Source organism: Emys orbicularis, chromosome 1, assembly GCF_028017835.1.
Source record: "Emys orbicularis isolate rEmyOrb1 chromosome 1, rEmyOrb1.hap1, whole genome shotgun sequence".
Lineage (NCBI taxonomy): Eukaryota > Metazoa > Chordata > Testudines > Emydidae > Emys > Emys orbicularis.
The window spans coordinates 363,819,761-363,842,363 of record NC_088683.1 but is presented as its reverse complement, the minus strand read 5'-3'; the positions used below and the strand labels follow the sequence as shown (position 1 = coordinate 363,842,363).

The 22,603-nt window shown below is 46.5% G+C and overlaps 1 protein-coding gene and 1 pseudogene across 1 annotated transcript; both read left to right on the top strand.

The window, feature by feature from the left end:
* Positions 1-11,055: 11,055 nt before the first annotated feature.
* On the top strand, positions 11,056-12,054 carry LOC135881835 (olfactory receptor 52R1-like). Its single transcript, XM_065408552.1, has one exon. The coding sequence runs from the start codon at positions 11,056-11,058 to the stop codon at positions 12,052-12,054; it is 999 nt and encodes a 332-aa protein (XP_065264624.1).
* Positions 12,055-18,260: 6,206 nt separating this feature from the next.
* LOC135895351 (olfactory receptor 52R1-like) lies at positions 18,261-19,259 on the top strand (annotated as a pseudogene).
* The last annotated feature ends 3,344 nt before the right edge of the window (positions 19,260-22,603 follow it).

Sequence of the window (22,603 nt, the reverse complement as noted above, 5' to 3'; positions counted from 1 at the left end):
GCAGGTTCTAAACCCCACTCCTTTCCTCAGGGGGTGTTACCTCCTGCTGCAGTGTTAAAGGAACCAACATTCACCTCCTCAGTGGTTTCTATGATTCTATCACATTTCTCTGGCTCCCCTCTGGGACACATCTCCCTGTGCTCTTTGGTATTGGGTTTATCTCTTGTTTAGCTGCAACATGGAGATTTTTTCCCCTGAGGCGACGCTGCCTTCAGCTGAAGGGCAGGAGCTGGTCTCAACCACCCCCACCCCTGGAAGCATGCAGCTTCCCACTGCTGCAGGGGAATCAAGGAGACTTTCTCATTCCTTCAGCAGTTCCTGGGACTTTCCCCTTTCCCTCTGAGGTCCCAGCAGAACGCTCCTTCTTGCTGCAGATGGATACTTTAACACCCTGAGCAATACGGAAGAAATCATTGCCAAGAATATCTGTATTGAATTATCACCAGTTGGAAAAGCACAATGGTTTTACAATGCTGCACACATACAAAGAGAGGTTTTCTAGTGATCCAGAGAAGGCACAAAGAACACATGTGGAGAACACTACAATGTTTGCAACACCGAGGTGTTGTATGTTCCAAAACTTAAGAAGGCCTTGTGCACACTCCCTCTAACACTCCTGCAGTAAACTAAGGGGGAAGATGTGACATTCTGTGCCCCAAAGCAACTCTCTGGGAGTCCCATATTTACCAAGGTGATATGATTATGATATATTTTATAGAAAGTATGTCATATAAGGTATCAATGAAAAAGTTATTATTTCCTGAATATAATTACCTTATCTGTATGCATGTATCATTTTTGTACCTAAAGTTCTGAAAGCGTGCGAGGGCATGTGACCAGCTCATGTGACACTGGATACCATTTGTGTCTGTACTTTTCCACTAACTGCGCTGGGGGCTTTTGCTTGGAAAAATGAAGTTCCCTCCACAGGGAAGAAGCTATAAAAGGTGGAAGTAACAAAATCACTTGGCCTCACTCCCCCGCATAACTCAACACCTGGAAAAACCTTAGGAACAAGGACCGAAATGGGGATTTGGTCCCAGGCTGAAGGGATTTCTAGCCTATGTATGGAAGGCAGGTGGACTGTTTGTACCATCAGGGTGACACACTGCGCGATTCAAATCCTGTCTTGTTTCTAGAACTCAGATTGTCACTTTGCTTTATTTCTTAGGTAATCTGCTTTGATCTGTACACTTATTCCTTATAATCACTTAAAATCTATCCTTCTGTATTTAATAAATCAGTTTTATATATTTTTTACCTAATACAGTGTGTTGTTTGAAATGCAAAAGGGAAACCTGCTCAGGAACAGGGGCTGGTGCATTGTCCTCTCCACACTGAGGGTGGGGCAGGCTTCTGACCAGGGTAAGACGGTACAGCTCTGGGGTCCTAGGCTGGGGAGCTGGGGGGGAGGGGGAGAATTGGCTGGAGCTTCTCTATTGTTGGTTCATGAGTGCCTATTGAAAGCATTCATGTAACTGCAGCTGGGTGCGTCCCTGGCTGTGTCTGGCTGTGGAAGTGCAAAACCCGGAGAGGATTGCAGCTTGTCACAGCCTCACAGTGTGAGAGGGAGCCCAGGTTGGTATGCCAGAGGGCTCAGCGGTACCCCCGTTCCAGGTTGCATCCTGAGCAAGTCCATCACACCCACCTAATGAACAATCCCTGTTACACCATTAATCCATTTCCTTCTTGTCATGCACTCAGTTACTAACGGAGAGACCTTGGTTACAGCAGGGAAGTCAGGACTCCTGGGTTCTGTCGGTCATTCTCTGTGTGACCTTCACCAAGTCACGTCTCCCTTTCCCTCGGTTTACCTATCAGTATAATGGGTATATGTTCATAGTGACTTTCCTTTGCCAGGTGTTTTGAAGATCCATCAATTTAGGGTGCTGCACAGTATGATGATAGTTACTGATGAGAATTATTGAATTCTGATCCCTTAGTGATAGCCCCGTGTGCCTGCAGAAAGTGTTCGTGTCTCCCCTGAGTCACCTTTCTCCAAATATCTCTGTCTACTATCTACCCATTAATACTGGGCCTTTACAGAGTATCAGACCCTATGGAGAGCTGGGCATTATCCCTAGTTTTCTTACTAAGCAACTACTTTTTAAAAATACACAAATACACAGAGCAGCCAATTCATCTCTGACTCAGCGGAGAGCCCAAGAGTTCTCATCTCCCTTTGGGAAGGTGCCTTAATTACTGTTTACTCCTAAAGCTGCATAAATAGCACTGAAGCGCAGACAAGGAAAGAGAGACATTGGCTAGAGTGTCTCCGGTCTCCAGCCTGTTTCCATTCAGATGCCACTTCTCCCCTAGAGGCTGAGCGACCCCCCCCCCCCCCGGGATTGCACACTGCTGTATTATAAACGGTGCACACCCCTGTGTTGGCTCTCGGCGTGGGATGCTGCTGCAGATGCTGGGGTGAGAGAGGTGTGGGAAACGGCTGCCTGCGGGGGATTCCCAGGGAAGACACGTCCATCTCAGAATTCACAGGTACCCATCTCTTGCTGAGGAGCTCACCTGCTCGACAAACCCAGTGCAACGTGGGTGTGATGGGATAGAGAATAGGTCTGTGGTCCTTTCTGCTCTGCAGAGCCATTAAACATACCGGGGCCCTTGCCACAGGGGGTGAGTTTGCTCCAATATCACTAGCCAAAATGTCCCTCTTTGCTCCCCTTGGAGTAAGAACTACGTGAAGACCTCAGGAGCCAGCTGGGTGTGAGTTAATGCGCAGGGACTCTCAGCTCCTCCTCTTGCATTTCAGGGCTCTGGCTGTTAATGGGGGGGCTGGGTGGGGGGGCTCTCACCTGACTTTCTGATGGAAAACATGGAGGGGCTAGGGCTCTTCACTGGGATAATTATATGAATTTTTCAACATGGGCAAGACATCTTTTCTCCTGGCTTCATTTGAGAAGTTGGCTGAACTGTTGTGCCTTAAACTTAAAAAAAAAAAAAAAAAAAAAAAAATTCAGCTGGAAACAGACACGCAGTGTGGGAAATTTCTGTGCAAATGGTTACTATAAGTTTGGCAAACTTATAAGCAACTGAAAATGACGTCTCCTAACTGAAGGTGTCAGACAGCTGTATTCAGGCCTGTCTGCAAAGGCCTATACTTTAAGAATTTATTTGTATTCTTATCAGTTAGCTAGTTATAGAGGTACAAAACAAGAATCAAAATCAGTCTGCCTGTTTATAGGCCTTCTCTCACTGTGATAGTCTGAGGCCTTGTTCTTAGGCTAAGGCCTTTGGCTAATCAGCAGGGGCAGCCGTAAGCTGGGAAGCGAACGGTCACCTCCTCACCAGTCACACTGAAATAAGGCAGTTTTGGGCTGTGAAAAGGTGATCCGATCTATCACCTCCAGAGAAAGGGAAGAGCATAGAAGATTTATAGAAAACTTAGTTTGATAGCATCTTGTCTGGCAAGAACTCACTTATCAATAGCTGGGGTGTGAAATCCTCATTTCTTTGTTATTCTATCACTGTAGTCCCCACTTCCCTATTGTTTGTCTGTATAATCTCTGTCTGGTTCTGTGATTGTTTCTGGCTGCTGTATAATTAATTTTGTTGGGTGTAAACCAACTAAGGTGGTGGGATATAATTGGTTAGATAATCATGTTACAATATGTTAGGATTGGTTAGTGAAATTTCAGTAAAATGATTGGTTAAGGTATAGCTAAGAAGAACTCACGTTTTACTATATAGTCTGCAGTCAATCAGGAAGTGGGGGGGGGATTGGAATAATGTTTTGCTAAGGGGGGGAATGGGAAAAGGGTCACAGACAAGGCTCTGTGGAATCAGAGCTGGGAAGGAGGACACTGAGGAAGGAAATTGAAACCATTGCTTGCTGGAAGTTCACCCCAATAAACATTGAATTGTTTGCACTTTTCTCCATCTTTTTTATGGCAGCCTTTCAAATACTTGAAGTCCGCTATCATGTCCCTCCTCAATCTCCTCTTTTCCAAACTAAACATACCCATTTCCTTCAGCCTTTGCTCCTACGGTTTGCATTCCATCCCTTGGATCATCTTTGTCACTCAACTCTAGATCCTTTCCAGTTTCTCTACATCCTTGCTATACAGCAGTAATGAAAATTGCACACAGCACTCCAGTTGAGAAGTACCCAGTGCACAGTAGAGAGGTACTATCACCTACCATGACTTGCGCGCTATACCTCTGTTAATGCAACCCAAAATTGCATGAGCTTTTTTTGCAACAGCAAAATAATCCACACCACTGAGAGCTATATTTACCTAACCCCGGTGTAAACAGCATGAGGTCGACGGAAAATTCTTCCATCAACCTCGCTATCATCTCCCAGGGAGGTGAATTAACTACACTGACGGGACAACCCCTGCCATCGCTGTAAGTAGTGTCTACACTTAAGCGCTTTGCAGCGCTGCTGTAGTATTTTAAGTGTAGACAAGCCCTCAAACAGATCTTCCACAAAAGCATCCGGTCTGGATCTGCAGACATGGGGAGTTGGAGAATCCACCACTTCCCTTTGTAGTTTGTCCCACCGGTTAATCACCCTCAGTGCTAATCATTTGGCCCTTATTTCCGATTAGAATTTTCTGGCTTCAGCTTCCAGCCATTGGGTCTTCCTCTGCCTTTCTAAACTAGATTACAGAGCCCATTAGCACCCACGATTTTCTCCCCATAGAAGTCTCTGGTTGATTGTTTCTATGATGAGATAAATAGATGAAGCTCTTTAAATCTCTCTATGTCAGGCATTTTCTCCAGTCTCCAGTTATTTTTGTGGTTTTTTTCTGCACCTTCTCCAGGTTTTCAACATCCTTTTTGAAATGTGGACCCCAGAACTTGGCGCAGTCGGTTCTTCCCCTGTTCCAACTCAGTTCCCCCCCCCCCCCCCCGTTTATGCATCCAAGGATTGCATTAGCCCTTTTGGCCACAGCTTTGCACTGGGAGCTTACGATGAGTTGGTTGTCCACAATGACCCCTAAATCCTTTCACGGTCCCTGCATTCCATAATACAATGCCTGAGCGGGGTCGGGCCTGCATTCCCTGTTCTGAGAGGATGACTCTGCATTTGACTGTATTAAAACATTTAGTTTGCATGGGCCCAACTCAACAAATGCTCCAGATCAATCATTATGCCTGCCCTGGCCGCCTCATTTTAACCACTCTGGATCGTTCGCAAATTTTACTTGCAGTGATTTCCTATTTGCTTCCATATCATTGATGAAAAAATTGAACAGCATCTGGCCTAGAAGTGATCCCTGCAGAATCCCACTACAAACTTCCCCATTCGCTGACAATGGCCCATTGACAACAGCTTTCTGAGATCTGTCAGTTAGCCAGTTTTTAATCCATTTCACATGTGCTCTACTGATATTGTATAGTGTTTATTTTTTTTAACAGAATTCTTTCCCCTACTAAATCAAATGCCTCAGAGAAATCTAAGTCTGTTGCATCTGCTTGGTTCCCTTGATCAACCAAACATGAACTCTCATGAAAGGATGAAATCGGATTTATTTGACAAGCCCTGTTTTCCATAAACCATGTTGTTGACTGGCATTAATTATACTCCTAGACGGTTTTTTAAACTAATCCCATATCAGCTTTTCCATTGTATCTTTATCTTGTCAAATCTTTTTTTTAAATCTTTCCCTTTATTTTTTTAATAGTTTATGTTTAACGCAGAACTGTCCTGTTTTTGCCTTGGAGGGCGGGGGGCTCTGCTGCTGCCTGATTGCCTACTTCTGGTTCCGAATGAGATGTGTGGGTGATCCGTCAGTTTGTAACTGTGGTTCAACTGTAGATGCTGTTTAACATCCTCTTTGACTGCTAATGGACTGGAAAGTGTTTCATCACCGCATGTGATATGAGTACCGCATACTGCTTCTTTCCAAATGCAGAACAAAAATAGTTCTTGAACACATCGACCTTTTCCGCAACATTAACAAGTTTCCTTTCTCCCTCTAGGAATTGGCCTTTACCTTTTCTAGGATTTCTTTTGTTCTTAATATACTTAATAACCTCCTTAACCCTGCAAAGCATGGATTTCCCCTTGATGTCTGTAAAGTCCCGTATCCATTTTCATAACTTCCAGTTTGTATTGCTTGCTATCTATTTTCCCTTTTTCCCATTTGTTATATGTTGCGTTTCCCCCCTTAACTGCTGCCTTCACTTTGCTAGTGAACTGGGTTTTTAATCACCGTTCTCCACTTTCTTGATTGTGGAATCATGGCTTTTCAGCTCTCTCATAAACTCTTCTTAAAGAAATCCCAATTTTCATTGCCATTTTTCTGCCTAAATTTTCCCTCCCAATCAGTTTTGCTGTTAATTTCTCTCAGCTTTGGGGAATTAGCCCTTTTGAAGGGTATATGTAGATAGCTATTACTGGCTGGGAGCTGTTCTCTGTTTGTCCATTTTAATGTAATCAGTTCCATTCTTTTATTTTGTTCTCCTCTATCCTATGCCCCCTTGTTTGTCTCTTCTTTAAACTAAACAGTCCCAGATGTTTCAGTCTGTCCGCATACGCCAGCCTCCCCCATTCTCATAGCCTGTCTCAGAAATCCCCTTTCTATCGGCTATATCCTTTATAGAGACTGGGTGACCAAAACTGAGCGCATCTCCAGAACAGGTTATTCTCCATCCCATTCCTTAGGCATTCGAACATTGTCTTTGTTGTGGCCACTACTGCAAATGAGCAGGTGTTTCCGTGGAGCTGCCATCAATGATGCCCAAGTCTTTTCCCTGAGGTGTGTTGGGATGTTTCCCCCGGCACATGTCTTGGCAAAGGTTTTTTTCCCCACTTTCAGATTTTCAGTAACTAGGTGAATAGGAAACTCCCTACAGCATGTCTCTCTAGCCTAGGTTTCATTGCATTAAGGCTATGTGTACACTGGTAGATTTTTTTTGCTGAAAGTTTGGTCAATGACCAAAAAGCCTTTAATGAAAATCGTCGTTGCACGTTCACACTGTCTTTCTCTTTTGGCATAGCGTGTTCAGATGTGGGTTGGTCGCAATGACAGTGAGAGCAATGCATTGTGGGTAGCTATCCCACAGTTCAGCTCTGCATCTTGTGCTGATAGGTGTTGTAGGAAGGCAAACCGGATCGCAGCACATCATAGCTCCAGGCTCAATGTCCCATGATGCATTGCTTTCCGTCCCAGCATTCCATGTGCTTCATGTGCGTCTCCAGTTTCCGGCATTTTTCAACATCCCTTGTTTTCTGCTCAGCCCACCACCTCTATCTGCAGGAATAGATCCCGCACTGTTCTTCTAGCTGTCAGTAGCACATCACGAATGGCAGTGGAATGAATCTTGAAGTTCTGAAGGCAACGGGAGTCACAGTTGCCTGACGTGGTGACTGACATGGATAATAGCAGTGTTAGATTGGTTTTGGCATTCACAGAACAGCAGGGCATGGTGGAACATCGCTTTGGGCTCGGGAAACTAGCACTCAGTGGTGGAATCGCATTGTTATGCAGGTCCAGGATGACGAGCAGTGGCTGCAGAATTTTTGGATGTGAAAAGCCACCTTTGTGGAACTGTGTACTGAGCTCCCACCAGCCCTGTGGTGCAAGGACACCCAAATGAGAGCTGCGCTCTTGGTGGAGAAGTGCGTGGCGATCGCAGTGTGGAAGCTGGTGACTCCAGTCTGCTACTGGTAGGTCGAAAGTCAGTTTGGAGTTGAGAAGTCAACCGTTGGTGCTGTTGGGGGACTGTTAACAGGGCCATTAATCACATCCTGCTGCGCAGGACCGTGACTCTTGGCAACGTGTGTGACATTGTGGATGGCTTTGCAGAAATGGGTTTCCGCAACTGTGTGGGGTGATAGATAGCACGCATATTCCAATTTTGGCACCAGATGCCTTGCAATGGAATATATCAATCAGAAGGGGTACTTCTCCATGCTGTTGCAGGCACTCGTGGATCACCGCAGACATTTCATTGACATAAATGAGGGGTGGTCTGGAAAAGTTCACGACACATGAAACTTTAGGAACACCGGCCTTTACAGAAAGCTGAAAGTGGGGACTTTTTTTCCAGACCTGAAGATCCCCGTAGGGGATGTCAAAATGCCCATAGTGATCCTGGGGGACCTGGCATACCCCTTAATGCCATGACTCCTGTAGCCGTACATGGGAAACCTGAACAGCAGTAAGAAGCATTTCAACAATAGGCTGAGTAGGGACAGGATGACTGTGGAATGTGCATTTGGCAGATTAAAAGCATGCTGGTGATGCATTTAGGACAGGTTAGACCTCATTGAGGAAAATATTCCCATGATCGTAGCCATGTGTTGCACGTGCATAATATTTGTGAAGGAAAGGGCGAAAAGTTTGTTCAGTGGTGAACTACTGAGACAGAACACTTGGCTGCTGATTTTGAGCAGCCAGATACCAAGGCTATTAGAGGGGCACAATGGGGAGCAATTTCAATCAGGGAGACTTTGCAGTAGCACTTTGTAAATGAGAATGAGTAATGTTTGTTACTATGCTTGGGTTTGTAATGCATAATGAAGTCCAGTTTTGGTAGGGTAGGAAGCAGTTGTGATTGTTCAGGCCTAGGGTTCAATGTAAGGAAATGATAAAACTGCCTGCTTGTTTGCTGTTGCCATCTACTATCATAACTTCAATGGAAACAAATAAAGAGTGCTTATTATTCAAGTAACTTTGCTCTTATTGCCAAAAAACCCACAACACCATGCACACACACACAGCTGAGCGTAAGTCCAGTTTTCATTTGAAAAGGTGTCTGCGGATGTGGAGTGAATGGTAAAGTGACAAGTCCCAGAAATCGGAAAGGAATGTGCAGGTGGAGTTTGGGGAGGACATGGGAAAGAGTTCTGAATGTGCTGAAGGGGAGGGCGGGCACCCATCTGCTCAGTCTGGGGCATCAGGAGGGACCACAGCATGTTGGTTTGCTGCTCCAAAACTTTTATCAGCCTCTCCATTGCATCCCTAGTGTATGCTCATTTTTTTTTCTTGCTTGCTTATCGCTTTCCCTCCACTACCCTGCATTCCGTCTTGTCTATCAGAGTACTGCAGCGCCTCCCAGAAAATATCTTCCTTGCTCTGTCTTGGGTGCTTTCTTATCTGGCAGAGACACTCGGTTGGAGTGGAGGGAGTGCCTCCTTTCAAGGACATATCTGGTGAAGCACAAGTAACAATAAACAGAAGCATTATTGTTAAGTACATGTGCAGCATTGAAACGCTACATTAAAATACACTGCTGGTAACACACCAGTCACTTTCCCGTTGACCCTTGACAAGCACACATGCCGGCAAACACTACAAGCCTGGTGAGTGTTCACAGGGGCGGGGGACGTTGTGCATGGGAGAAAAGCAATGTGAAAGGGGTCGTGGGTCACTTCTCAGGGGACAATACTCTAAAGTTTCCCACCCTTTTCCACAGGTGGGGGCAGAAATCTCTCTTCTGAGGGTTAGCAAGGAAGCAAGGGTGCATCTACTATATGCTTGTGGTTTCCGGCCCTGTCCCTATGCTGCTCGCCTGTGTGCTGCTTTGGTCCTTGCCCAAGTAATTGCAGAATGGCGTGAGAAAGTGTCTCTCAATGGGGGAAGGAACAAAGCAGCTGTGCCAAGGAACCTCCAGCAGAGGATTGCAGAATACCTGCAGGAAGGTTTCCTAGAGATCTCTCTGGAGGATTCCAGTGAAATCTCGGTGTGCATCAACACCCTGTTCTGACATACTGCCTAGCTGCATGAGGAAATGCCCAGCACACACAAACACAGCCAGCCTTGTACATTTCTCGGCCCTCAACCCACCTCTGCACTTTACAAAGCAAAACCACTTACCAGGGTCTCCTCTCCTGCTCCTGGCTCACCTGATTGTGACTGTCGAGACTGGCTGGACACCTCCAGAGTGGAGAACAGCTCCTGACTGAACGCAGCACTGGGCAACCCCAGCATGGGCTCCACATCTTCTAATGCCTCCACCTCTTCATTGATGACTTCCTCCTCTGGGTTAGGTCCAGTTTCCATCGGCTCCAGCCCCACCAAAGTAGCCACAGGGCTCTTGGCAGTGGAAGTTGAGTAGCCGCCAAGGATAGCGTCCAACTCCTTATAAAAATGGCAGGTCTGGGATGCCTCTCCGGAGTGACCATTTGCCTCCCTTGCCTTCTGGTATATGTGCCTCAGCTCCTTCACCTTTGCTCTCCATTGCAGCTTGTCCCAATCATAGGCCTTTTCCCACAAGCTGCAAGAAATCTTCCCATAGGTATTGAAATTCCTACAGCTGGAGCACAGCTGGGACTGCACAGCCTCCTTCCCCAAATACTGAGCAAATCTAGTAGCTCCACAGTGGTCCAAACAGGAGACCATTTGCTGCATGGAGCCGCCATGGCCACCTGGGAAGATGTGATGTGAACACTCCACGCCAAGCAAACACAAAGGGGAATTTCAAAATTCATGGGCCTTTAAAGGGGGAGGAGCAGAAAATATTTACCTGGATGCATGGCAGAAGAGTTGAAACTCCTGACCAGAGTGGTTAGGATGGGCATTGTGGGATGCCTTCCAGAGGCCAATTACAGTGATGAAATCAATCACGGTGTCTACACTGGCACTTCGGTGACAAATCCTTACAAGTCTTGTCAACGTGCCTTTATTACGTCACTGAAACTGAGGAGTTCCATCGTCAAAAGTGTCTTTGTAGTGTTTTCACCTCCACAATTTCTTCACCAAATGCTGCCTTTTGGCGAAAAAATGTGGCACTCTAGACAAGACCTAAGGAACAATGAGGGATAACCAGTATTCACTCGTGTTTCCTGCTGGCACCTATTAAGGTTTCCCACACCATGATATGTAGAAATTATTGATGAAGGAAGCGCCATAAAATATGGAATTGGCATTAGTAGGGTCAGTTGTTCAAAATTCATTTCTCTGAATAATGAAAATGTCATTTTTCAGTGTGTGAAGAGTGACCAATATGCTTCATCCATGAGAACAGCCTCCAGCTGGGCATGTGGTGTCTCATATTAACATTGTCTCTCCATCCAGGTGTTTGTCCTGTGACCATCACCCTAGACTCTGGGCACATACAGGAAGTCAGGGGAACGTACGGTATATGAAGGAGACACTGTTGTGCCTCAACTTTGGACACCTTCTCCCCTACACCATGTCAGATTCCAACTCAACTGACTTCACCAACCCCTCCACCTTCATCCTGCTGGGCATTCCTGGCCTGGAGGCAGCCCATATCTGGATCTCCATCCCCTTCTGCACCATGTATGCCATAGCCATCTTGGGGAACTTCACCATCCTGTTCATCGTGAAGAGGGAGGCGAGTCTCCATGTGCCCATGTACTATTTCCTCTGCATGCTGGCCATCACTGACCTGGTCATGTCTACGTCCATCCTACCCAAAATGCTGAGCATCTTCTGGTTCAATTCCAGGGAGATCAATTTCATTGCATGCCTCACCCAGCTGTACTTCAGTCTCAGCTTCTCTGCGATGCAGTCTGGGATCCTCGTGGCCATGGCTTTTGATCGCTACGTGGCCATCTGCGATCCCCTGAGACATTCCACCACTCTGACAAACCCCGTGGTAGCCAAAATTGGCCTGGCTCTGGTGCTGCGTGGTGCCATTCTCGTACTGCCCTATCCCTTCCTGGCGAGGAGTTGGCCATATTGCAGAACGAACATCATTCCCCACACGTACTGTGAGCACATAGCTGTGGTGAAGCTGGCCTGCGCCGACATCAGCCTCAGTAGTTACTACGGCCTCTCTGTGGCATTCTTCGTAATTGGTCTGGATGTGTTTTTTATCGCCGTGTCCTATACCCAGATCCTCAGGGCCATCTTCAGCCTCCCAACAAAGGACGCCCGGCTCAAGACTTTTGGGACCTGTGGCTCCCACCTCTGTGTCATCTTATCCTCTTACATCCCAGCTCTCTTCTCCTTTCTCACACACCGGTTTGGGCACAATGTGGCCCTGCATTTGCACGTTCTCATGGCCAACCTGTACCTCCTGTTGCCCCCCATGCTAAACCCCATCATCTACGGGGCGAGAACCCAACAGATCCGGGATAGGCTGCTCCAGCCCTTTACTCATAAAGGGACCTAAAGTTTTCTCCTTGTGCTCTGGCTCTCAGACCAAGCTCCATGAGGGCTCTCTTCCCTGAATCACTGACTGGCCAGTCAAAGAGACATTAAACCCGTTCCTGACCTTACTGTGCTGTGTCAGTGTGACAAACTGTGGAATCTGCCTATGTACAACTCATAGGGTTGCCACCTTCCTAATTGCTGGTAAGTGGAAGCCTGAGGCCCCCCCCCTCTGCCCTGCCTCTTCCCCCAGGTTCCACCCCGGCTCTGCCTCTTCCCCTCAAGGCCCTGCCCCTCACTCGCTCCTCTCCTCCCCACCCCCTGTCACTCTCTGGATCATCCCTGGGACACTCTGCACCCCAAAGCACCCCATATTTACCAAGCAGATGTAATTGTGGTATGTTTTGTACAAAGTAGGCCCTGTGAGTATCATTCTAAAAGTCTTAATCTGCTAAACATTATTATCCCCTTGGATTGTATGAGCTCTCATTGTATGTGAAGCTAATATATCTTGCTATGTGTGAGTTACTAAAGTGTGATATGAGGCTGGAAACACCCCAAACCAGCCTTTCAGGTATGTCAAAGGAGTAGCCAGACAGTGTTAATTGCTGTCGTGGCAACCCATCAAGGGAAGAAACCACTAGCACAGGAACTCTGCATATGAAAGCCTCCTTGGAGGGAGCATGGAGACAGTGGAGAATGTTTGGCCAATAGGGGCACCCCACCCCCCATGTCACATGCACAGACTTTCGAGCAAACTGGAAGAAACTATAAAAGATGGGGAGTGGCATCATCACTTGTCTTCGGTCCCCCACAACTCAACACCTGCAAGAAGCTCTGAAAGGCAAAGGACTTTGAATGGGGGAGAGGAGTCCAGACTGCAATGGAGATACAGCCTGTGCCTAAAGAATCTGTAAGCCTCCTTGTATGATTGGTCAGGGTGAGATAGTGCTGATTCAAATCCTATTTAATGTGTACAAGTCTTAGATTGCAAGTTTGTTTGCTTTCCAACATAACCTTCTTTGATCTGTTTGTTATCACTTATAATCACGTAACATCTATCCTTCTGTAGTTAATAAACCAGATATATGTTTTATCTTAATCAGTGCCTTTTTGAGTGAAATGTTTGGGACTCTTAGCTCTGTTAGCAAAGGCTGGTGCAGATCTTCCCCCATCGAGGAAGAGTGGACTATTTAATGAGCGTGTGCTGTACACATTCCTCTGCAGTGCAACATGGTCTAATTCTGGGTTTATGCTCCTGCAGGGTTGCAAAGCTGGGGAGCTGGGAAATTGGCTGGTGCCTCCATTGTTAGTCCATGAGTGGTTTAGGTAAAGCACTCAGGTAACTTAGTTGGGTGTGTGGCACTACCTGCTGTCGTGTTGGGTGATAACAGGGCTGGGAGGGGCTGGCTGTGTGTCACCAGCAGAGCAGGGGGAGAGGCCAACTGAATGGTTTGGGGGCATAGCGGTTCCAACAGCTTCCAGGCTTCACCCTGGGGGTACATCTCATCACAATTGCCACTTTCCATCCAGCCCCCCTAGCTGGGTTCCCTCTACTCTCGGGCTGGGACGGGAGCTGCTGCAGCCTGACAAGGAGCCTGCCTGCAGGTAGGAGGTGGCCCCGGTTAATGACTCAACGTCTCCCTCTGCCCTGCAGTAACTGAACATCATTATACATAGAGATATGAATAGCGTTCTTATGTCAGTTTCATGGTTAGAGATGGTGAGCTTTTTTGCCTCAGCTTTGGGGAATTAGCCCTTTTGAAGGGTATCTGTAGCTATTGAACCAGCTGATAGCTACTGATTGTAGAATCATAGACCCCCAAGATGGAAAGGGACTGCAAGTGTCTGCTAGTCTAACCCCCTGCCAAGATGCAGGATTTCTTGTGTCGAAACCATCCAGGACTATAAATCTATTACAATAAACCAAATACTTAAACTATAAGAAAAGATATACAGATATATATGCAAGCAAACAGGTTAGTCCTATAGGCTACAGGGGAATTAGCCCTTTTGAAGTGTATCGCTATTACCGGTTGGGAGCTGTTCTCTGTTTGTCCATTTCAGTGTAATCAGTTCCATTATTTTATTTTGTTCTCCTCTATCCTACGCCCCCTTGTTTTTCTCTTCTCTACACTAAACAGTCCCAGACTTTTTAGTCTCATAGCCTGTCTCGGAAATCCTGGGCGACCTGGCATACCCCTCAATGCCAGGGCTCATGAAGCTGTACATGGGAAACCTGGATAGCAGGAAGGAATGTTTGAACAATAGGTTGAGTAGGATCAGGATGACCATAGAATGCGCATTTGGCAGATTAAAGGTGTGCTGGCGATGCCTTTATAACAGGTTAGACCTCAATGAGGAAAATATTCCCCTGGTTACAGCCATGTGTTGCACGTTGTACAATATTTGTGAAGGAAAGGGTGAAAAGGTGAAAAGTTTGCTCTGCTGAGCAGAACACTTGGCTGCTGATTTTGAGCAGCCAGATACCAAGGCTATTAGAGGGGCACAATGGGGAGCAATTCGAATCAGGGAGGCTTTGCAGCAGCACTTTGTAAAAGAGAACGAGTAATGTTTGTTGCTATGCTTGGGTTTGTTATGCATAATGAAGTCCAGTTCTGGTAGGGTAGGAAGCAGTTGTGATTGTTCAGGCCTAGGGTTCAATGTAAGGAAATGATAAAACTGCCTGCTTGTTTGCTGCTGCCATCTACTATTATAACTTCAATGGAAACAAATAAAGACTGATTAATAGTCAAATAACTTTGCTTTTATTGCCAAACAACCCACAACACCATGCACACATACACAGCTGACCATAAGTCCAGTTTTCATTTGAAAAGGTATCTGTGGAGGTGGAGTGAACGGTAAAGTGAGAAGTCCCAGAAATTGGAAAGGAATGTGTGGGTGGAGTTTGGGAAAGAAATGGGAAAGAGTTGTGAATGTGCTGAAGGGGAGGGCAGGCACCCATCTGCTCAGTCTGGAGCATCAGGAGGGACTGCAGCATATCTTTTTGGCATTCCAAAACCATTATCAGCCTCTCCATTGCATCCCTAGTCTATGTCTCATTTTCTTTTCTTTCCTGCTTGTCGCTTTCCCTTCACTGCCTGCATTCTGTCTTGTCAGCATCAGAGTACTGCAGCACCTCCCAGAACATATCTTCCTTGCTCCGTCTTCGTCGCTTTCTTATCAGGCGGACACACTTGGCTGGAGTGGAGGGGGTGCCTCCTTTCAAGCACATATCTGGGGAAGCACAAGTAACAATAAACAGAAGCATTACTGTTAAGTACACATACAGCATTCCCCAGAGATGGAGTGAGAAAGGCCAAAAGCCGGGTAGAGTTGGACCTTGTGAGGGGAATTAAAACCAATAGTAAGAGGTTTTATAGCCATATAAATAGAAAGAAAACAAAGAAAGAAGAAGTGGGACCGCTTAAGACTGTAGATGGAGTGGAGATTAAGGATAATCTAGGCATGGCACAATATCTAAACAAATATTTTGCATCGGTCTTTAATGAGGCTAATGAAGGGCTTAGGAATAGTGGCAGCGTGACGGATGGGAATAAAGGAGGGGGGGTTGACATTACCGTATCCGAGGTAGAAGCCAAACTCGAACAGCTTAACGGGACTAAATCGGGTGGACCGGATGATCTTCATCCGAGAATATTAAAGGAACTGGCGCGAGAAATTGCAAGCCCGTTAGCGATAATTTTTAATGAATCTGTAAACTCGGGGGTGGTACCATTTGACTGGACAATAGCTAATGTGGTTCCTATTTTCAAGAAGGAGAAAAAAAGTGACCCGGGTAACTACAGGCCTGTTAGTTTAACATCTGTAATATGCAAGGTCTTGGAAAAATTTTTGAAGGAGAAAGTAGTTAAGGACCTTGAGGTCAATGGCAATTGGGACAAATTACAACACGGTTTTACGATAGGTAGATCGTGCCAAACCAACCTGATCTCCTTCTTTGAGAAAGTAACAGATTTTTTAGATAAAGGAAATGCTGTGGATCTAATATACTTCGATTTCAGTAAAGCGTTTGATACGGTACCGCATGAGGAATTATTGGTTTAATTGGAAAAGATGGGGATCGATATGAAAATCCAGATAAAGAACTGGTTAAAGGGGAGACTGCAGCGGGTCGTACTGAAAGGTGAACTGTCAGGTTGGAGGGAGGTTACCAGTGGAGTTCCTCAAGGTTCGGTTTTGGGTCCGATTTTATTTAATCTATTTATTACTGACCTCGGAACCGAATGTAGGAGTGGGCTGATAAAGTTTGTGGATGACACAAAGTTGGGAGGTATTGCCAATTCGGAGAAGGATCGGGATATCCTGCAGGGAGATTTGGATGACCTCGTAAACTGGAGTAATAGTAATAGGATGAAATTTAATAGTGAGAAGTGTAAGGTTATGCATTTAGGGATGACTAACAAGAATTTTAGTTATAAGCTGGGGACGCATCGGTTGGAAGTAACGGAAGAGGAGAAGGACCTTGGAGTCCTGGTTGATCGCAGGATGACTATGAGTCGGCAATGTGACGTGGCCGTAAAAAAAGCTAATGCGGTCTTGGGATGCATTAGGCGAGGTATTTCTAGTAGGGATAAGGAGGTGCTGGTTCCGTTATACAAGGCATTGGTGAGACCTCATTTGGAGTACGGTGTGCAGTTCTGGTCTCCCATGTTTAAAAAGGATGAATTCAAACTGGAACGGGTACAGAGAAGGGCCACTAGGATGATCCGAGGAATGGAAAACCTGTCATATGAAAGGAGACTCGAGGAGCTCGGTTTGTTTACCTTAACCAAAAGAAGGCTGAGGGGGGATATGATTGCTCTCTTTAAATATATCAGAGGGATAAATACCGGGGAGGGAGAGGAATTATTTCAGCTCAGTACTAATGTGGAAACGAGAACAAATGGATATAAACTGGCCGTCGGGAAGTTTAGGCTTGAAATTAGATGAAGGTTTCTAACCATCAGAGGGGTGAAGTTCTGGAACAGCCTTCCGAGGGAAACAGTGGGGGCGAAAGACCTCTCTGGCTTTAAGATTAAGCTTGATAAGTTTATGGAGGGGATGGTTTGATGGGATAATGTGATTTTAGTCAATAGGTCAATAATGTGCCATCGCTGGTAATTAGTAACAATGGTCAATGATGGGATATTAAAAGTTACTACAGAGAACTTTTTCTGGAGGGTCTGGCTGGAGAATCTTGCCCGCATGCTCGGGGTTCAGCTGATCGCCATATTTGGGGTCGGGAAGGAATTTTCCTCCAGGGTAGATTGGCAGAGGCCCTGGAGGTTTTTCGCCTTCCTCCGCAGCATGGGGCAGGGGTCGCTTGCTGGAGGATTCTCTGCGACTTGAAGTCTTCAAATCATGATTTGGGGACTTCAACAGCTGAGACAAGGAAGAGAATTATTCCAGGAGTGGGTGGGTCAGCTTTTGTGGCCTGCATCATGCGGGAGGTCAGACTAGATGATCATAATGGTCCCTTCTGACCTTAAGGTCTATGAGTCTATGAGTCTATGAGCATTGAAACACTACATTAAAATACACTGCTGGTAACACACCAGTCACTATCCCGCTGACCCTTGACAAGCACACATGCCGGCGAACATTACAAGCATGGTGAGTGTTCCTGGGGGCGGGGGACGTTGGGCGGGAGAGAAAAGCAATGGGCCAATTACAGTGATAAAATCAAGCATGGTGTCTACACTGGCACTTCAGCAACGAGAATTTTACATAAAAAGCCTTACAACTCTTGTTAAGGTGCCTTCATTAAGTCACTGAAACTGAGGAGTTACGTATTCAAAAGTGGCTTTGTAGTGTTTACACCTCCATTATCTCTTCACAAAATGCTGCCTTTTGGCGAAAAAATGTGGCACTCTAGACAAGGCCTAGGGAACAATAAGGGATAACCAATATCCACTCGTGTTTCCTGCTGGTGACTATTAAGGTTTCCCACCTCACGATGCGTAGGAATTCTTGATGCAGGGAGCACCATAAAGTATGGAATTGGCATTTGTAGGGTCAGGTGTTCTTAATTCATTCATATGAATAATGAAAATGTCATTTTTCTGTGTGTGAAGAGTGACCAATCTGTTTCATCCATGAGAACAGCCTCCAGTTGTGCATGTAGTGTCTCATATTAACATTGTCTCTCCATCCAGGTGTTTGTCCTGTGACCATCACCCTAGACCCGGGGCACATACAGGAAGTCAGGGGAACGTACGGCATATGTAGGAAACACCATTCTTCCTCTATGTTGGACACCTTCTCCCCTATTCCATGTCAGATTCCAACTCAACCGACTTCACCAACTCCTCCACCTTCATCCTGCTGGGCATTCCTGGTCTGGAGGAAGCCCATGGCTGGATCTCCAGCCCCTTCTGCACCATGTACGCCATAGCCACCTTGGGGAACTTCACCATCCTGTTCATCATAAAGATGGAGCCAAGCCTCCATGGGCCCATGTACTATTTCCTCTGCATGCTGGCCGTCACCGACCTGGTCCTGTCTACGTCCATCCTGCCCAAAATGCTAAGCATCTTCTGGTTCAATTCCAGGGAGATCAATTTCAGTGCATGCCTCACTCAGCTATACTTCATTCTCAGCTTCTCTGCGATGCAGTCTGGGGTCCTTGTGGCCATGGCTTTTGATCGCTATGTAGCCATCTGTGATCCCCTGAGACATTCCACCACCCTGACAAACCCTGTGGTTGCCAATATTAGCCTAGCGGTGGTGCTGCGTGGTGCCATACTCATACTGCCCATTCCCTTCCTGGCAAGGAGATGGCCATATTGCAGTACCAACATCATTCCCCACATGTACTCTGAGCACATAGCTGTGGTGAAGCTGGCCTGCGCCGACATCAGCCTCAGTAGTTACTACAGCCTCTCTGTGGCATTCTTTGTGATCGGTCTGGATGTGTTTTTTATCGCCATGTCCTATACCCAGATCCTCAGGGCCATCTTCAGCCTCCCAACAAAGGACGCCCGGCTCAAGACTTTTGGGACCTGCGGCTCCCACGTCTGTGTCATCTTATCCTCTTACATCCCAGCTCTCTTCTCCTTCCTCACGCACCAGTTTGGGCACAATGTGCCCCAGCATTTACACATTCTCATGGCAAACATGTACCTCTTGGTGCCCCCCATGCTAAACCCCATCATCTATGGGGTGAGGACTCAACAGATCCGGGATAGGCTACTCCAGCTCTTTACTCATAAAGGGACCTAAGTTGTCTCCTTGTGATCTGGCTCTCAGATCAAACTCCAAAGCTGGCTGGTGACATGGTGCTGGGCCCTATTCCCTGAATCACTGAGTGGCCAGTAAAAGAGACTTTAAACCCTTTCCTGACCTTACTGTGCTCTTTCAGCATCACAAATTGGGGAATCTGTCTATATACAACTCATAGGGTTGCCATATTTCTAATTGCTGGTAACTGGAAGCCTGAGGCCCCACCCCTCTGCCCTGCCTCTTCCCCCAGGTTCCGCCCCTGCTCTGCCTCTTCCCTTCAAGGCCCCGCCCCTCACTCGCTCCTCTCCTCCCCACCCCCTGTCACTCTCTGGTTCATCCCTCTGACACTCTGCACCCCAAAGCACCCCATATTTACCCTGCTGATGTAAAGATGGTATGTTTTGTACAAAGTAGGCCCTGTGAGGTAACATTCTAAAAGTCTTAATCTGCTAAACATTGAAATCCCGTTGGGTTATATGTGCTCTCATTGTATCTGAAGCTATGAAATCTTGCTATGTGTGAGTTACTAAAGTGTGATGTGAGGCTGGAAACACACAGATCCAGCCTTTCAGGTATGTCAATGGAGTAATCAAACAGTGTTAATTGCTGTTGTCAACACTCATCCAGGGAAGAATCCACTAGCACAGGAACTCTGTATAAGAAAACTTCCTTGGAGGGAGTACAGAGACAATGGAGAATGTTTGCCCAATAGGGGCACCCCCCATGTCACATACATAGACATTCCAGCAAGCTGGAAGAAGCTATAAAAGGTGGGGAGTGACATCATCACTTGTCTTCACTCCCCCACACTCAACACCTACAAGAAGCTCAGGAAGACAAAGGACTTTGAATGGGGGAGGGGCACCAAGGCTGAAAAAGCAGATACAGCCTGCACATCAAGAATCTGTAAGCCTGCTTATAACATCAGTAAGGGTCAGATAGTGCTGATTCAAATCCTATCTAGTGTGTACAAGGCTTAGACTGGAAGATTGTTAGATTTCCTAGGTAACCTGCTTTGATCTGTTTGTTATCACCTATAATCACTTAACATCTATCCTGTAGTTAATAAACCTGATTTATGTTTTATCTTAATCAGTGTGAAGTGTTTGGGATTCTTAGCTCCATTAGCAAAAGCTGGTGCAGATCTTCCCCCATCGAGGGGGGGACAAATTAATTAATGAGTTTACGCTGTATAGATCGCTATTTATGCTCCAGTAGAGGTGCAAGGCTGGGGAGCTGGGAAATTGGCTGATACCTCCATTGTTGATCCATGAGTGCCTTGGGTAAAGCACTCAGGTAACCTAGTTAGGTGTGTGGCACCACCTGCTGTCATGTTGGGTGATAACAGGACATGGAGGGGATGTCGGTGTGTCACCAGCAGACCGGGGGAGAGGCCAACCCAGCTGAATGGTTTGGGGGCACAGTGGTTCCAACACCTTCCAGGATTCACCCCGGGGGTACATCCCATCACAATCTCCGCCTCCCACCCAGGCCCCCGAGCTGGGCTCCCTCTGCTCTCGGACTGGGACGGGAGCTGCTGCAGCCTGACAAGTAGCCTGCCTGCGGGTAGGAGGTGTCCCTGGTTAATGACCAAACGCCTCCCTCCACCCTGAAGTAAATCGACATCTTTATACGTACAGATATGAATAGAGTTCTTAATTCAGTTTCAAGGTAGAGATGGTGAGCTTTAGAGTTGTAAAGAGTTCTTTCAGAATGAATCCTTAGGTTGCGGTCCAATGTCCAATATCAGGGTGATCCAGAATGGAACTGGAGACCTCAGTCTTGTGACTTCAGCTTCCCCTGATGAAGCTTAAGCAGAACGGAGATGACAGGATCAGGACCCAAGTACTCTTTTATAGACCACTGGCAGGCTATGATAATGAAGAATAGTTGCTTTGAAGTAGAATTACCTATTTCCTATGTATACACAGGAACTCTTCCATTCATCAGCAGAAGGTAATTATCCATTAAGTGGTTCATAGGTAGTTTACTACAAACATCAAAGAGAAGTATAGACGATTAAGTTATTACACCCAAGTTTAATTTAAATATTAATATTTTCTCTTGAACTTTGAATCAATGGATATACCAACAGACAGGAACCATGTGTTTACATGGTTAACATCTAACCTGATATAAGTAAAGACATACAATTAGCATTACCTCTAATTCTCTAACAATACAGGTTTGCATTTCAAAGCTCTAGTCCATTTACCAAGGTTATGTTGCTATTTATAGGGAATGGCCCTAATTACCATTTATATAGATCTCTAATATGTCTTTAAAGGTTGAATTTGGGTCAATTAGCCTTCTAGTTGCATAACCCTTTCTGAGCCTGTGTCACACCTATTAACTCACCTTTGATTGTATGAACCATCTGTATCCTTATGTCTTTGGGCTTTTATTGTACTCTTGCTCAGGCTCCTTGTGCTCAGAGGCAGGAGGCTAGGGCGGACAGAAGAAAGGGGTAACTGCATTCTAGATAAAAACAGTTTTTTCCTGCTTCTCTGCTGAGGGGTGGGCTTGGAAGGAATGGAACTTCCCCAGAAGAGGGAACAGAGAGAGGAGGGGTTGGTCCAGCCCTTTAAAAACACAGAGACTGGATATGTCAGAGGAAGCTGGGGTAGGAGAGAGGCACAAGGACGGCAGAGGGGACTGTTTGGTTGCAGAGCTTTGGCTGCAGCTGAGAGACAGACTCCAGATGGAGGAGAAGTAAGGAGTTACAGGAGGTGGCTCCTGGACACCTTAGAGGTCTCTCACCAAATCCCAAAGAACGCTCCAGGGTAGTGAGGACACTGAAGCAGGGAATGATGGGCAGGTGTTGTATTGTGTTTAAGTGGATCTGGGTATCTCTTGTGCTGTTTAAAGTAGAGGAATTGGTTTACAACCCCTTTTCCAAGGCCCGGGGCTGTTTGCTTTAATGATCCTATGGCCTGAAAAAGAGAAACTGGGAACAGAGTGCGCCCAAGGAGGAGCTCTCGGTAGTGTGTGCTGAAGCAATTGGAGAGTCTGGGGGAGCCAAGCCAAAACTAGTCTCAAGGCCCTGGCACTTGGCGTGCAGGTCTCTGCTCCCAGAGCGAGGTGCTAGAATAGAATCTGCGCCCCGAGAGTGGGCCTAGAAAGCCAGACCTAGAGTAGGGCCTGAACCCTGCTCCAACTCAAAAACACATGGGTCAAGTGTGTGGGACCCAAACACAGCTGCCTGGCAGGTTTCCGGGCACGGGACCTTGAGTGGGGCTGTTACCACAAACCTGGAGCTGGTGCACGGATGCTAGGGGACTGTGAGTGGACCGGGAGGTGGGCGATCCCAAACCTGCAGGGAGGTGTCCACAAGATGTTCTCTT